The sequence below is a fragment of the Cydia strobilella genome, chromosome 5 (assembly GCF_947568885.1).
Source record: "Cydia strobilella chromosome 5, ilCydStro3.1, whole genome shotgun sequence".
NCBI classification, from domain to species: domain Eukaryota; kingdom Metazoa; phylum Arthropoda; class Insecta; order Lepidoptera; family Tortricidae; genus Cydia; species Cydia strobilella.
Genome location: NC_086045.1, coordinates 19745332 through 19763774, shown reverse-complemented (window position 1 = coordinate 19763774; position 18443 = coordinate 19745332). Strand labels below are relative to the sequence as shown.

The window sequence follows — 18443 nt, the reverse complement described above, 5'->3', positions numbered from 1 at the left end:
CCCTAGAAACATTATTATCAACCTTAATAATAATGTTTGTTTGATGTCCGATACAACACGGCCTGCATTTTATCGCTGACTTTGCTGCCCAATCACGCTTTAAGGACTGAGTTGTTAAAACCACATTATGAATCATATAATTCATACATTTACATTACTACTTTTTTTTTTGCGTCGCGCCTTTGCTCTGAGCGGACGTGTAACTGGTTGTTGAATTGAATTTTGTGGAAGTTAATTTATAAATTCTTTCAATTTATTCTGTTTTCTCGGACCCTCCTTGTCTTTCGTGGGATTAGCTCCATATAAGCCGTCGGCCATATTGAACTGTGTCGGACGTCCCGCTCTTATGGAGTGGGTTTCGTGTGTGAACTTAGCTGTGAAGTGTCAGTGACTATGTTAATTGTGCAAGTTGATATTTGGTAAACAATAATACTTTTTGTATTTTTGTGGGATTTGAACCCGGGTTCGCTGCGTCGCAGCCGCGCGTGTTACCGCTGAGCCACGGATCGTTGAGCGTACTCGGTCGAATCTAGCGGATACCTCTAGCGAAGTCAACGCTGTTCTTGCTTTTGAACTTTATAGCATACGTCATATAGTTTAATTTAAAATGATTTGCAGTGGTTGCAATTCCAATGTCGAGGCGAACGCTTCATTACAATGCACGGGCTGCGGCAAATACTACTGCTTGAAATGCTTAGACATATCACCATTGCAATCAGAGGAATATATAACCAAAGTTGTTAAATCATGGCTTTGCTCATTCTGCACTTCAGTGACTAATCGACGACGAAGAAACGATGGCACGCCGGTTATGGGTGTAAACACCGTGCTGTTGACGGGCCGGGGCCCCGTGACCGGGGCCGGGGCCGGGGCCGAGGTCACACTAGATGACTCCGTTATGTCTTGGGACGCCACATTAGACGATTCAAAGTTAACTAACAACGCACACGGCACGAGTGTGTTGCAGAGTGAGTCGCTGACCACTCCTCCTAACAGGCTCCAGTCATTGCATAATACTCCCTCTCAGTCTGATCAGCACGCCGAGTTATTAAATAGTATTCTGCTTAAAGTATCGGCGCTGCAAACACAGTTTTCGGCCATCCAAGCAATCCAAGCAGACATGAACCAGGTTAAATCTGATGTGGCGGATATGAAAAACGGCCTTGAATCAAGACTGCAGGAAATGTCAAGTCGGATTGAGAGTATTGAGTCTAGAGTCACTGGACTGGAGAATTGTAAAGCGGATGTAGATGAGTTAAAAACCAGCGTAAAAAATATAGTGGCAGAAATGCGTAGTAATGAACAGTGGGTAAGGAGGTCCAACATCCAGATTAACGGAGTGCCTGAAGCCAGAGGCGAAAATCTATACTCAATTTTGAACTCGCTGGCAGGGTTAAGTGGTTACCCTCTTAACGTTGCGACGGACGTCGACTTTGTGACCCGCGTTGCTGTGAAAAACGACACGGACAGTAGGAAACCAAAGCCGATCATTGTCAAACTACAGGCACGCTACAAAAAAGATGATTTTATCTCTTCTTTGCGGAAGCTAAAGAATTTAAAAGCTAAAGATGTGGGATTTACCGACAACGACTCTCGCATATACGTTAATGACCACCTGTCCGGATTCAACAAGTTCTTGCTTAAACAGGCTCAACTCAGAAAAACTCAAAAGCAGTACAAGTATTGTTGGGTCCGGAATTGTACGGTGATGGTGCGGAAGACGGATAATTCACCGATTCTGTACATTACGACTGAGGAAGCGTTAAACAAAATAACATAAGCGTGACCCTGCCCATGTTGTCGTTTTTGTTTATAGGATATGTTCTCGGATTAATATTAATATTTTTATCCATATTGGTTGAACTATATTTGTATTTCAGAAACAAAACTATTACTTACTGTTGTTTTGTATTTATCATAGTGGTGCTTTGTTTACGAGTTATGTTTGCATTTATTTTGCGAGAGTATTTTAAAATCTTAACAGAAAATTTGTACATACATATTTTATTAACGGACCAAATATTAAATAAGCGAACTTTACATGCGTACTATAATATCATCTTATCAATTTTATTTAATGGGATTTAAGCTATACTATCAAAATGCTCGTGGACTCAGGACTAAAACTACTGTATTTTTTCGAAATCTATTGAAATATAATTATGACTTCATATGTATTACTGAAACGTGGCTGGTTCCTGGCATTTATGACTCAGAATTGTTTGATTCGAGGTACAACGTGTACAGGACGGACCGAGACTGTGAGAGACTAGGGGTGACGCGGGGTGGCGGCACGTTGATAGCGGTGCGCCGCGACCTGCGGGCTGACGCGCGCGGCGCCGGCGCGCGCCCTCTCGTGGCGCTCCCGGACGCCGACGTTACATGTCTTGATATTCATATAACTCAAGGGCCAGTATCTAAAAAATTAAGGTTGTTTACTTGTTACTTCCCCCCAAGTAAGGAACTAATGGATTCCGAATCACTATTTTTTGAGTATTTGTCTGACTTACATGCGGATTATCCCGATGATATATTTCTGGTTCTAGGTGACTTTAACATCGGAGATGCGGTTTGGAGCCAACTTGATCAGGGCCCTCATAGCCTTAGGTTAGGTAATCCTAACTTTAACAGCCTCACAGCCCAGCTATCAGCATTTTTACAATTTACAAACTTTGAACAATATAATCACATTTCTAATAAGAACGGTAGGCATCTGGACCTAGTCCTTTCTAATCACTTGTGTGAGGTAGCTAGCGCGGACCCTCTTGTACCCATAGACGCTCATCACCCAGTCCTTTGTATAACGATTGAAATTGGTTCGACTGAGCGTCTTCTAAAACCGGCCCCGCGTGTAGTACGTCGATTTTTTGCCGCCGATTATAATAAAATTAATTTGAAATTGAGGGAAATCAATTGGGAGACGCAACTAGATACTAATAATATCGAGAGTGCAGTCAATGACTTTTACACCACTATAAATAATATAATTCAAGAATTAGTTCCCTCCAAAACAGTTACAAAACCAAGTAATTTTCCTTCTTGGTATTCCCGTAATCTTATCACGTTAATTAAGAAAAAAAACAAGATACACAAAAAATGGAAAATATATGGACGAGTAGCTGACTATAACGCTTTTTCTAATTTACGCTCTAAAATAAAAAACGAAGAAATTTCTTGCTACAATTTATTTATCTCTAGGGCTGAAAATAATATAAAAGTTAACTCTAAGTCGTTTTGGTCATTTATAAAATCCAGGAAGGATAGCACTGGTATTCCGGATTCGCTCTATTTAGACAATATTACGGCAAACGATGGAGTCAGCACGGCTAATCTATTTAGTGACTTTTTTCATTCAGTATTTGAACCTATCTCAACTTCCATGCCTAGTGTCAATAGCCCACAAAATTGTGTTATTAATAGCGTTCATATTGACGCACCTCTGGTGGAAAAATACTTGAAGAAATTAAAAGAATCCAAAGGCAGTGGCCCGGATGGCATTCATCCTGTGTTTTTAAAACGTTGCAGTAAGTCTCTTGCATTACCGGTATGTTTACTCTACAACATTTCACTTAGGTCTGGGTCCTTACCAAAAATTTGGAAAAAATCTATCATTGTGCCTATTTTTAAAAGTGGTGATAAACATAATATTAGAAACTACCGCGGCATTTCCAAATTGTCTATACTTCCTAAACTATTTGAAAAAATAGTTTATGACACGCTCTACCCAACAATAAGACCGATGTTAATGACGCAGCAGCATGGCTTCATTAATAAACGGTCAACTGAGTCTAATTTGTGCGAGCTCCTTGATTATGTTCTAAGCGCAATGGACAAGAATTACCAAGTCGATGCTATCTATACCGATTACTCAAAGGCATTTGATAAAATTTCACACTCTGTCTTATTAAATAAACTTGAAATGTTCGGTATCCATGGAGACTTGTTGCGTTGGCTCACATCGTACTTGCGGGATAGAACTCAGGCAGTTACTATCAAAGGATACACCTCTAGTTTTGTGCCTATTACGTCAGGGGTCCCACAGGGCTCGCATTTAGGACCACTACTATTTAACATATATATCAATGATGTCATTAACTGTTTTTTGAATTCTAAAGTATTATTGTATGCTGACGATACTAAGATATTTACCATTGTGAAGTCCGAGGCTGATTGTGTCAATTTGCAGGATGACCTTAATAGATTGGACAACTATTGTTTATGTAATAACCTGTACTTAAACATAAATAAATGTTCAATTATTACATTTACGCGGAAGCTTGACCCTATAAACTTTAATTATACCATCGGAAACCAACAGCTTACTAGAGTTACGGAGGTTAGAGATTTGGGAGTATATTTAGACAGTAAAATTCAATTGGTTTCACACATAGATAAGATAACATCTAAAGCCTACAAAATGCTTGGTTTCATTTTTAGGCAAAGTAAAGATTTTAAAAACCCCACAACGTTACTTCTTTTATATAATGCATATGTAAGGTCATATTTGGAATACGCATCTACAGTTTGGAGTCCCAACTATTTAGTGCACATTAATTCATTAGAAAGTGTTCAAAAAAAGTTTCTTAATCGTATGAAGTATAAATTCAAATCTTTTAAGCCCGAGAATTTTGAGTCCTTGCAAGTGAGAAGAGAAAAGCGGGATGTAATTTTCTTGTACAAAATATTGAATGATTTAATTGATTCGGAAGAACTTCTCAGCAAGGTGTCATTTAGATGTCCTACGTATCGTACACGGTCCACCGCTTTACTATCAGTTCCATTCACTCGCAAAAAATATGTAAACAACAAATTTTTAGCAAGAGCATGCAATATATTCAATAAGAAATATTCACACATTGATTTGTTCCAGCATAGGTGTAATAGATTTGTTTCTGTCATCAAACAAAATAAAAAAAAAAATATAATAGATGGCAAATTTCGTTAACTCGTAGCTAGTAATAAAATTGTAATCTTGTGTTGTATTGTTATGATTGTTATTGTAATTGTACCTATTTGAGTTCAAATTCTAAATTGAAAATTGTGCTTGTTATTTTCCAAATTCTAAATTATGCTTGTTATTATTACTCAATGTTATTGTTAAATTCAACTTTAAATTCAAAATACCTAATAATTGTACTTTTTTTTCGGAGCAAAGGAATTTTGTATTAACTATAAGTGGAAACTCTTTTGGCCTATGTTCTTACTATATCTTTTACCTTATTGTATTATTATGTGCTGTATGTTTCCCAAATAAATAAATAAATAAATAAATACTAATTTAGGTCCTTGGTGTATGCTGAGAGGTCGAATTTCCTACCGATGTCAATATTAAAAGTTCAATATTAGTTTGTTTTAATTTTGTAAGCATTTTTAGCATTTAAGAATTGTCTTTTTGTAAAGTCATCTTTAGACTTTAGTTCAGTTATGTGATAATTAAGACACAGCCATTAAAAGTTATAAATCTTATAAATGAAGAGGTACGATATGATAGGTACATGTTATATTACAAGTTGCAAGTGTTGCAACATATGTTTCTTTGTCTCTTGTGATCTTGTCTCGTGTTTGTGTATAGGGAAAAATTCTTTTCCCCTCACTAGCTCGGAAAGCCGTCTTTTATCCTTTAAAACAAGCGGGGAAAAACGCTTTTTATCGACTAGTGGGGAAAGTAATTTGACCTTGTGTAAGGTGAGGATTCGGAGTTGAGTAGAAACGAGTGTTCAGCTTAAACGATGCTTTATTACTGCGCTCAATCCATAAGTAAATGGTCCTTATATATATATAACCTATGAGCTACATACATAACTATATCTAGTATACACTACACGATCCATCGCATGTTTAAAAAAAATAAAAATAAACATTTTTCTTTTTTACATTACTAAGTAACTATATCTACTTACAATATTAACAAATTATGTACTTACACTAACAATATTCAAAGTTTATAGTAAAACAAAATACGAATATGAAATACTTACAAAATATAGGGTTTGGTGCGATTTTTATGCACTACATCTTCTTTTCCATTTTTAAGTATTTTTACATTACATCCTAAATCCTCTAAAACTAAATAAGGTCCTACATAAATGCTTTGCATCTTATTATTCGATACATTTCTTAACCATAAGTAACTATTGTTGTTATAGCTGACAGGCCTTGAATGAGAGTCATTTTTCTCCTTCCTTTTAAGTTTGCTGTTTATTAAATTGGTACGAGTATCTGCCTGCGCCAGCTCTAATCTATACTTTAATTCTAAGGGATAACTACCGTGATTATATAAGGGATTAACGTTACCGTTTCTTAAATTACTAGGAAGCATGCATAACTTACCGAAAACTAATTCATGAGGCGTATTCATACTTTGTCTCCGTGTGCACGGTGTTGTCATACGTAAAGCACCAGTAAGGCAACCAGTCGCTCCAAGAATTCGGTGATGAAGGTTCGGGGATTCGGGGATGGAGCGTGTTTAAGTAGCTTTTGACAGATAACAAAACGTAAAACGCTCATAATAATGGTTCATTCCATATTAATTATCATTAAATAAATGGTTTGAAAATTTAATAAAAAATACCAAATTTAGCTTTATTTAATGATTTTAAGTCATAAACCTTAAATTCCATAAGAAACATTTGTTTTTTTTAAATGATGTTAAATGTAATTCTGAACGCACAAGTTGAGTCGATGCAATTTCAAAACGCATCGTCAGAAAGGTCAACATTGTTAACAAAAACTTACGTAAAAACCACAACACACAACTACACCAAATACACAACTGACAGTTTTCTGTTATAATATCGTATTATCGTAAAAAATTAGTGATTCCAGTGATGAAGATTATCTAACGCCTGTGGATGTTGCACTTTCCTCGCTATATTGAGGGGAAAAGTTTTGTGTTACACACGGGTGCAAATGTATTTTACTTCTCGTGTGTTGAAACATTCGCGGGTAAAATACAACTTCGCACCCTTGTATAACAAATAACTATTTCGTTGTCTTGTTTCCGCCCACTGTCACGCTTCTATTTTTATCTTTTATCAAATAAATAAAAAAAGCTGAGTGCTAATTAAAGATTCAAAGATTCAAAGATTTATTTGTTCAACATAGCATCAATAGGGTAGCATTTGTTAAAAACATCTGATACAAAAAGCTTCACTCCGGGTACTCCGTCACATTTTTTGGGGACAAAAAACAAGACAACGAAACCCGTACCCGATGACCCGTATATTACACAAAGCAAAGCATAGCCGGAGCTGCTCTTACCCGGACTATCCGTTTATTTTTTTGCAGCCGAATTCGTACCTAATTGTTAGCATCGCTCGTTTCTACGAGTATCTCTGACTCACGCATGGGTGCTGTTGCTGACTCGTCTCGCACATATATAGGTAGACCTTCACTTTATACCGTACCATACAAATTTTGTTAAATACCGCATAACCCAGTTATCGTTTTATTATGTACTAGCTTTTGCCCGCGTCTTCGTCTGCGTGGAGTCAGTAATTTGGGTAGTGTAGAACAAGGGGAATTGGTGAGGTTCCCTTGTCAGAGCGCAGACCAGAGGTTTAGATTGTTAGTGCTGCAGTAGCTTATTTATTATCCAATCGATTCCCCATACAAACCTCCACCCCCTTAAAGGATGACTTCTGGGATAAAAACTACCCTATGTCCTTCCCCGGATATACCAAACTTCAACTAAATCGGTTCAGCGGTTTAAGCGTGAAGTGGTAACAGACAGACAGACACACTTTCGCATTTATGTATATAGTATGGATTAGGGACAATATCTGCCAATTACTTTCTACAGCGCTCATTTTTTAGCAGTTTTCGTCGAGTTTCTTATTTTTGTTATTAACGAATAAGTCTATCATTTGTTATCTTTATTATTATCCGCTGCATTGCGTACTCGTATCGTATAGCATTTGCCTCCAGCAGATAACTCATTTCCTTGTCAGGCCGCGATGCTACTTACTATTGCCGCTATTGCATCTACTTTACAACATGACGTAATGCTTATAGGTGTTCCCCATTTCGATATCGACCCTCAAGACACAGCAGCCTTTTATTACTACCATTGATTTAGAAATCAATGGTAATAAAAGGCAGTTTTCTGTTTTAATAAAACTGAGAAACCATTGGAGAGCGATTTCTTTTGTGTTTAATTTAGTTTGTGTTTTAAAGAGTCCCCGGCAAGCTCGGTTCTCTATACAAACGTAGTTACGCTCCTCTGAAACTTTGTACTTAAAATAGAATAAGGTATATCTTAGGTCTGTAATTAGTTCATGTACGTTCGGATACAATAGTTTAAAAAATACAGCGAATTTAAGTTTTTCATACAAAACTTGTTTTTGCTCTATTTCGTTTGTTTTATACACGGTGCCCACGGTGGCTATAAAATAAGTGCATTCCCGTTGCCAGGGAGGTTTTGGGATTATACTGAGCAACTTTTACTATAGGACCAACCACGAATCGCGAAAAAAAATTTGGCTGTTTCATACATTTTGGCTGGTCCATTTTCAATGGGAGGGTAAATTTTTTTTTCTCGATTTCGTCATTGGTCCCATAGTAAAAGTTGCTCAGTATAATCCCAAAATGGCAGCGGATATATACAGCGGGTATACTAGACCTATATAAACTAATTACAGACCTAGCATATACCTCATGCCATTGTATGTGCAATTTCATTACAATCCAACACGTAGTTTTAAAATGAGAACGAAACTCTTTTGTATGGGAAGGTGACATTCGGCCGAGCTTGCCGGGGACGCGGGGACTTAATGTAGGCGTCTTCTAAATCGCCTTTACAGAATAATTGTGCTAATTGAGCATGTACTTATATCGTGAATGTTGATATACATGTGGCATATACATTGATTGTAATTATGAATACACGCTGATGTTCATAATGAAGGACTCGTACCTTGTATCCTACGTACGCGATCGCGTGCGACACAGTAGCTGTGTTCCTCGCGGCTCGGCGCCGCCGCGTCGGTGTCAGTGCAAGGTCAGTACTTTGACATGGCGGAACTGATGTAACATCCAGCTCCAGCCTCCACATCAAATAGCGTAGATAATTAATTACCATCTGGCCAGGATTACACTTGTAAGTTTTACTTACGTAAGCGTAAGTAGGGACACAGCTATACTACAGAATGAAATATGAATATCGTTATCTCATTCTAGCAAATAGCTTTGTCCCTACTTACGTAAGTGAAACTTACAAGTGTAATCCTGGCCAGTGATTATTGTGGTCAACTTTGTTTTAGGATAACACTATGTAATCGGATTATTATAGTGAAATTAAAATGCATCCCGAATCCCGATGTTACAAACCCATTACTATTTACATTACGATACAAGAGCGAAAAGTAGGAAATTCGCAATGAGTGGCGATAAATTAAACTGTAGGTACTGTAAAATATATATGAATTCAAGGAGCAGGAGCCGCACTATTAATCATTCATAAGAACTGTCACAGGTCCACAACACTCAACACCCTAATATTATAGTCAAATCTCGTAACGCTGTTTTGCAAACTTGCTGTCATAGCTGTCATAATATTCTGAGCACTCAATAACGATCTTAGACGGTGTCAAGGTTACGTTTTCAATCAAAAGGTACCACATTGTCGCTTACCATAAGGACGAAAATTGTATACGAAAAACCTGCCCAGTCCTTATGGCAAGCGACATTGTGGTACCTTTTGCTTGAAAACGGCACAGTTTAAGTTTGCCTTTCGCAACGGTTTAAATAGTGGCCATTCAGCGCATCAAAAAAAAAATATCCCCAATTTACCAATTCATAAACTTGTTCCATTCCATGCCATGTGACCGGTGTGCAACATTATTTGTATTTCCAATTTTTAGGGTTCCGTACCTCAGAAGGAAAAAACGGAACCCTTAAAGGATCACTCGAGTGCGTCTGTCTGCTTGTCTGTCCGTCTGTCACAGCCTATTTTCTCCAAAACTACTAGACCAATTAAGTTGAAATTAGGTACACATATGTAAGTTTGTGACCCAAAGACGGACACGTAATGCAAACAAATGAATTTTAAACACGGGGGCCACTTTTGGGGGGTAAATGAGAAAAACGAAAAATAAAGTTTTTCAAACTATATCGTGTTGTATATCAAATGAAAGAGCTCATTGTGAGAATCTCAAGTATATATTTTTTTATAATTTTAGGATAAACAGTTTAGAAGTTATTCAAAAAAATAGGCAAAAAAATGACCATTCCTTCCCTCTTTATCTCCGAAACGAAAAACTTTACCTATAGATCACAGGAAAACCTATGAGAAATGTGCAGTCAAGCGTGAGTCGGACTTATTTACTTAGTTTTTGATCCCACCCCTACGGGTTATTTAAAGACATTTCACTCGCGTTTCACATAAAAAATACATTGTTTAAATTGTGTAATGTACGGAACCCTTGGAACACGAGTCCGACTCGCACTTGGCCGGTTTTCCATATCTAAAGGCTGTTCAATCAATGGTCCCATAAGAGGAAAACTTCCATCAGTTTTAACCTTGATTAGATTACTTATTTAAACCTTTTTTTTTTAGATGGAGAGGAAGCATTTACAAGTTGGTGTGGCTGGATCTCCTATGTTTTCTACTTTTTTACTACATTTTAAATTTGACTTATCGCTTGCTGCTCGATGAGCATTCAAAAAGGTAATATATTACTCACCGCTTTCCATAAGAACCATTAGAACCATTCATGGTTCTAACTCTGTTAATTGACAATATTCACTTTTGAAAATAGCTATTTGGCAAATGGTAATATTGGTAATCTAGCTCTTAGACGTCAAACGAAAGGGTGCGGTGTGTTTGTTTGGTAAACGAACAATTACAGAACGTCACCAACCCGCCGAGCGCAAATAGAACTTGTGTTTATACAAACACTGTTGTTTTGCGTTTAACTGCACAGCGAGCTGCAAAAATACATACTCACCACTTAAACGGTAGACCTATATTAATATTACTATTGTAAGTCAAACAATAATAATTTTGTAGGCTATTCGAAGGCGTGGTGAACTACTGCAGCTACCACGGCAATGTGATCCCGTTGTCGTTCGTGCTGGGTTTCTACGTCACGGTGGTCATGAACCGCTGGTGGAGCCAGTACACCTCCATACCGTGGCCTGATTCCATCGCCGTGTTCGTCTCCGCCACCGTCCATGGACAGGTAAGAGCTCAAAACTGGTCTTATGTCTACGGCAATGTGATCCCGTTGTCGTTCGTGCTGGGTTTCTACGTTACGGTGGTCATGAACCGCTGGTGGAGCCAGTACACCTTTATACCGTGGCCTGATTCCATCGCCGTGTTCGTCTCCGCCACCGTCCATGGACAGGTAAGAGCTCAAAACTGGTCTTATGTCTACGGCAATGTGATCCCGTTGTCGTTCTTGCTAAGTTTCTACGTTACTGTAGTCATGAACCGCTGGTGAAGCCAGTAGGTACACCTCCATACCGTGGCCTGATTCCATCGCCGTGTTCGTCTCCGCCACCGTTCATGGACAGGTGAGAACTCAAAACTGGTCTAGAGTTGGACCAAGCTAACTCCATCTCGAGCCATGACGAGCAAAGCGAAGTACAAGAGCACTATACCTACCTTTTTTCGAAGCGGTTCGTCGGTTTTTGAACCCTCATAACTTGGGTTTGGATTATACCAGATAAACAAAATTCTCGGGATATGATTTTGAATAGTGAATTTATTAAGCATAAAAATTTTCAATTGCATAGCTCTTATACTTTAGATTTTATTCATAGGTATCTATAAATCTCCGATTTCGTCATTGACTCACTGATGATCATCAAAACCTTTAGGGTACTTCCTGAAGTCCTAGGAAGCTGAAATTAATACTTTATGAGTCATGAGCTTAAAGCTCGCTTAAAACTTATTATAAATGGGTTTTTATCTATGTATATAGTAAGCACTCTAAGCTCACATGCCTAGTTGGTACCACTCAAAGGCTTGATCCATCAAACGTTCCGTACTTCAACTCTCAAGGGTGACAATCGCAATAATAATAACATTATTACTAAGTTTAAGATAATATATCTGTTTGTTCAAATGACCGTCCATCTCTTAAGATTCTTGAATCCTTTATTCAGTGGCGAGCTTCGATATGACATCACTAACGGGTTTGCGGTTACCTAGAACAACTCTTCAAACACGTGCCTGGGGCCCATTTTTCGAACGGTATTAGACTAATATTATTAGTCCACGAACTGTCAAATCGTATGGTTTGCCATGACAACGATGACAACACAATAATAATATTATACTAATATCGTGTAATGGGCCCCTGTTGTTGTTGTGTATTATGCATTCGTTATAATTATGCATTCATCAACAACTCGATAACTATTCTTACATTTGTTTTCCCCTTAATAAGACAATTATCAAATCTACTATTAGCATTTTTACGGTATTCTCGTGTTCTAGGTATGTAATTGGCTAGTCTCAACAGCTATTTTTACTTGTACATATGTAATGTTGGCCGAATGCCTGATATACGATTGACATAGTATTATGAAATATGAACGAATCACTATGTGCTTTTTGCCAAAACATGATATATAGAATCGTTTTTGATGGGAATCCAAAATACTTCATTTATAAAGTGAATGTCGTCGAATGTTTTAAGGGTTACGTACCTCAAAAGGAAAAAAAAACGGAACTCTTATAGGATAACTCGTGCGTCTGTCTGTCAGTCTGTCACAGCCTATTTTCTCCGAAACTACTGGACCAATTAAATTGAAATTTGGTGTACATATGTAAGTTTGTGACCCAAAGACGGACATGTGACGTAAACAAATGAGTTTTAAACATGATGGCCACTTTTAGGGGGTAAATGAGAAAATTAAAAATTTAGTTTTTCAAACTATACTGTGTTACATATCAAATGAAAGAGCTCATTGTGAGAATCTCAAATAAATTTTTTTTATAATTTTAGGATAAACAGTTCAGAAGTTATTCAAGAAAATAGGCGAAAAATGACCATTCCCCCCCCCTCCCTTATCTCCGAAACTACTGGGTCTAAAATTTTGAAAAAAATACACGAAAAAGTTCCTTACCTATAAATGACAGGAAAACCTATTAGAAATGTGTAGTAGGTAAAGCGTGAGTCGGACTTAATTACTTAGTTTTTGATCCGACCCCTACGGGTTTTTTAAAGACTTTCACTTACGTTTCACGTAAAAAATACATTGTTTAAATTGTGTAATGTATGGAACCCTTGGAACGCGAGTCCGACTCGCACTTGTTTTTTTTTTCTTTGCAATAGAATGCGATATAAATTACAAAGTTTGGGTGAACCCGCGATTTTACTCGGACATACGAATATAAATTGAATTCCAATATAAGAATATAAAGACAATGCAATTATAAAGCACCGTTGGTAAATATAGGTGTAAATGTACTGTATATTGTACCTCACCGACCGGTCACCGATTGACCGGTGTGGCCTAGTGGGTATATAGTGACCCTGCCTGCGAAGCCGATGGACTGGGTTCGAATCCCGGTAAGGGCATTTTTTTGTGTTATGAACACTAATATTTGTTCCTTGAGTCATGGGTGTTTTCTATGTATTTATCTACCTAGTCGGCTCATAAGTTCTGTCATATACATACCTACTACATAGTATAAAACAAAGTCGCTTCCTGCTGTCTGTCTGTCCCTTTGTATGCTTAGATCTTTAAAATTACGCAACGGATTTTGATGCGGTTTTTTTAAATAGATAGAGTGATTCAAGAGGAAGGTTTATGTGTATAATGCATCAGCATTGCACCCGTGCGAAGCCGGGGCGGGTCGCTAGTTTTATCTATATACCTCTGTTTGGGGTTGGGGAGGTTGATCTGTGTAAGATGTCCTCTAATATTTATTTTATTTATTTGTTTATTTAAATGTTCAATTTAGGGTAAGCACTTAGGGTAATGAGTACAGTCGAAGGCAAAAATATCGATCTAGATAAAAATGGCTCAAAAATATGTGAACACGACTTTACTGTCTAAAGTGTAAGAGCGTACATTTTCAAAAAAAAAAAACAAAATTATTTATTTGGTATCTAGTTGAATTTATACAATATTTGTAGTGGATACCTCCTGGTTCCTATAGCAATACTTGTGTTAGGAGGTACCGCTTCTTCCAAACGAAAGTACATATTATATTTTTGAAACTTTGGGAATGTATATATATTTATGCCCTTGACTGTACCTACTTGACTGTTATGAAATTGTAAAAATGAGCGTGGTCTCGCTAACAAGCAGTTTGGCGAGTAACTTTAAAATTATTTATGTATAAATGTGTGCCTTTGAAAACATAGTATTAAAATAAAAATTAAACCCTGACTGAACGAATTCGGACGATGGCAGCTCTTTGGTATATTTTGTGCCCCATTAAATTAATCCATCACGTTATCTTTACACCTTAGCCAAAGATTAGATATTTTACGTATGATGCGTCCCATTACGTATCTTCTCAGTCTCACTGACGTATCTAGGAAGGAATCATTTTTAAGCGATTAATGTGAAATGTACTTAATTTTATCATAACGTCGGCGTCGGCACGATATTAAAGGTTTGGCGATAAGTTTTTTACTAAGTATTCATAAATAAAACCATTATATAATTTCATTTATCATTAAACAGATAGTATAGTATAGTATTATCATGATAATTTCCACGTAGGTACTACATATTTATGATATTAAAATGTGAGTATGTTTTAAGATAATTTTAGAAGCGCTGGTTGGTACTTATCTATTCATATAGTTGATTATTTTCCGTAGTAATTAATATTTCATTTGATAAGGATTTGTGTGCTATGTGTCATTCTCATGACAGCATGACCTTACACATCTGTCCGACTCCGTCACAAAATCCTTCCTTTAAAAACAATAGCAGCGACACACTTTGTCTACTTTCTTTGTCCCTATTTTTAGATTTTTACTCTACTACTACTGCGAGGATTATGATTTTAGGAGTATACACTCACGCACGCGGGGGACACTGGGGACAGGCTACATTTTAATTTTTTAATACTGTGGTTGGTTCATAGTAGGTATTTTAAAATTAAATAGAATTAGAGTTTTGAATGATTCACGGTTAGTTTCACTAGACTTATATTGACCGGGATATAGACCGTGATTACCTTTTGTATTATTTGTGAGCTCCCGATATTTAGACGCAAATAAATAGAATTAGTCGCAATTAAAATCAGTAAAACGTCTATTTGGAGCTCTAGGTATGTTAACGTTCCATTTATTTTCTGGGTCTACTCTTTCTCATCCCTCACGACAAAATACTCGATCGAAAAATATTTTTTCAAGATATTTTACTTTACCCTTGTTAATTGAAACCTGAATGTGACGACATCGTAACATTAGCAATTTATTATCTTATCACTGCCAGTTTTCAAGGTGGCATTACATCATCTAAATCATGTTTAAGTATACAATACTATAATGCGTAGCTGTCTTACTGTTCATAACTAGAACTCTCGTCGCTATACATAGATTACACTGATTAGTATAACTAATTGTGTCTCTAGCAATTATGGTTTATTGATGAACTCCTATGATAATATATGTACACGCTTATGCACTTTGGCTTGCCCTGTTGTTGTCGTGTTACCGTTCAGTCCACCTCAACGGTAAAATTTCAACTTCTTGGGAAAGCTTAACATTTTTCAATTTAAACAATTATTCAATTAGCTACACGTCCAGTAGCCATGCACTCGGGTTCATATTTGTATAATGTGGGTTCTTGTTTGTAAAGCAAGAGTAAAATAAATAATCAAAATCCTTTGTAAGCCAAAGCTATGGATTGTCGTCAGGACGAGCGCGGGCGGCTGATGCGCCGCACGATCGTGCGCTACGTGTGCCTCTGCCTCACCATGGTGCTGAGCATGATCTCGCCCCGCGTCAAGAAACGATTCCCCACGCTCGACAACTTCGTCGAGGCCGGCCTGCTCCTAGACAATGAGAAGATCATCATGGAAAACATTAACGAGAAATTTCCTAAGCCTTCAAAACATTGGTATGACTGGCACGTTTACGTTGGGCTCATAGTTTGCGGTTCCAATTTACAGATTACAATACAAAAGCGTAAACAATACGGCGCCTTATCGTGCAGGATGCATCATGTTGCACGATTTTGGAGGGTGTCACTAGGACGTCGTGATGTCAAACATTGTTGGACAAGTCGGAGTTGATACGGCTTGGTTTTTAAGGAATAAAAGACAAGTAAAGGGCTCATTTATCTCAATAGAAATAAAAACCGATGGAAATTCAGTTGCAGGAACTTCTTGTCGCTCCGTAATATCCCGCGTTGAATAGATCAGATCCACTACGTAATACATCGTTCGCATTTCAATGCCTGCGCGCCGCTGACTGTGAGCCCAACGCGAACAACCGTATGATGAAGTGATGCCTGTTCAATACCAGGACTCTATACTAAACAACTTACCGTTTTCAGGATGCCCATAGTGTGGGCCGCCAGCATAGTGACGAGAGCCCGGAAAGAAGGCCGAGTACGGGATGACTTTGCCGTCAAAACTATTTTAGACGAACTCAACAAGTTCAGAGGACAGGCTGGATTATTGCTCAGCTACGACACTATTAGTGTACCTCTTGTATATACTCAGGTATAGATGCATGTGATTTTTTAATTTAAAATTATTAGCTTGCAATTCACATGTCGACATTTGTATTGTCAATTTATCCTGTTTTGCGCAGTCAACATCCCTTTTCCACTGATTAATGCCTGTTTAATTTCAGGTAGTTACCATTGCCGTATACTCATACTTTATTACATCTGCCTTGGGCAGTCAGTGGGTCGACAACAAAATACACGTATCTGGCGACGAGCGCATTGTTAATATAGACCTTTATTTTCCTATATTCAGTACGCTAGAGTTCTTCTTTTATATGGGCTGGCTAAAAGTGGCCGAGTCTCTGATAAACCCCTTCGGTGAAGATGACGATGACTTCGAAGTGAACTGGTTGATAGACAGAGATTTGCAGGTAACTAGAATTCGTATAAGTATTTAATCAGTTTATTCCATTTGTCCACCTCCATACATTGTGAGTTCTGCACGCCAGGCTTGACAGCAAGGCAGATTTGACGGACGATTTGATTATATATACATATATAATATAAAAATATATATCTATAGTATTTTTCAAACTGGAAGGGTAAAGCCCGACCAGAAATATATGATCAATGTCAAGAAGGCGCTGTTATTCTCATGTATATGGTGACAGTTCAGTTTAGTATAAAAAATTTCGTTACAATGATATTCCGCAATACGGCGCGTGATCACATATTACCGGTCAGGCTTAACGATGATAGATGTCATCTCCATATAATTTATAAGCTTAAAATGCCAAATGTCGCAAAATTGCATTGAATTGACATCTATCATCGTACTCTTCCAGTTTGAAAAATACTATAGGCTACGAGTATTTCAATGTGTTAAAATTCGAAATTCAAATTTTTCTCTGGTTAATATTTGGGTAATATTGGTTAGTATTAAGCACGAATTGTAATGTGGTATTAAGATTATAATGCATTGGCGAACGCTGTATTTACAATGTTTTTTGAATAACAAACAATAAACAATAATTCCGCAAGTAGGCCTCAAGCGCTCTTTCAAATGCAGAAAGGCAACGCCAGTACCTAGTATTATAATATAATATCTTCTTAGTTAGGTTAGGTTAGGTTAGCTCATTAATGACGCTATCGTCGAATGGCTTTTAGGTTTCATACATGATTGTGGACGAAATGCACCACGAGCACCCGGAGCTGATCAAGGACCAGTATTGGGACGAGGTGTTCCCGTCCGAGCTGCCGTACACGCTGGCCACGGAGAACGTTCGCGAGGAGCATCCCGAGCCATCCACGGCGCGCGTGGCCGTGCCGCCGCGCCAGCGCAGCATGGTCACCATCGCGCCCTCCGCCGTCAAGATGGACGAGATGGTCCCCTCGCACACCGTGAGTTACAAGTTCGCCCCGCCCGAGGTTAGACGCGTCTTTTTTAAAGCATGCTGCACGTTCGGGCTGTACGTGGAGCTTGGCGGTGTGTCGGTGTAACGGGGTGCCAAACATTTAATTGTTTAGTTTATTTTCCTTATTTGTCACTAACGGGCTATAGGTATGAGGTGCTCGAGGACAATTATAATGTCGTCGATTTATGGTAAATGGCGATTTATTGTGGTTATAATTTGTATGGTATGATTCCTTATTACTTCTTACTTTCTTACTTCTACTTCCGTAATGGCGTTTATTAGTTTACAGTTATGAGGTTCTAGTAATAGTTCTTGCAACAAAAATATCAACTAAAGTAAAGAAACCTAATACAAGCCACTGGTGGACGACTAGTCTGGCCTAGTGGGTAGTGACCCTGCCTGTGAAGCCGATGGTCCTGGGTTCGAATCCCGGTAAGG

The 18443-nt window shown here is 37.9% G+C and overlaps 1 protein-coding gene across 5 annotated transcripts in view; it reads left to right on the top strand.

Annotated features, from left to right (window-relative positions):
- The window catches only part of LOC134741571 (bestrophin-2), a 43882-nt gene that overhangs the window by 5415 nt on the left and 20024 nt on the right, over nucleotides 1-18443 (top strand). For 3 of the 5 annotated variants that reach the window (XM_063674401.1, XM_063674398.1, XM_063674400.1), the window contains exons 2-7: nucleotides 10556-10666; nucleotides 11009-11180; nucleotides 15833-16035; nucleotides 16474-16642; nucleotides 16776-17021; nucleotides 17758-18018. In XM_063674401.1, the coding sequence (XP_063530471.1) occupies nucleotides 10556-10666; nucleotides 11009-11180; nucleotides 15833-16035; nucleotides 16474-16642; nucleotides 16776-17021; nucleotides 17758-18018 (1162 nt within the window). The remainder of the gene's footprint in view (nucleotides 1-10555; nucleotides 10667-11008; nucleotides 11181-15832; nucleotides 16036-16473; nucleotides 16643-16775; nucleotides 17022-17757; nucleotides 18019-18443) is intronic. The other 2 variants (XM_063674399.1, XM_063674403.1) reach the window with 2 other exon arrangements.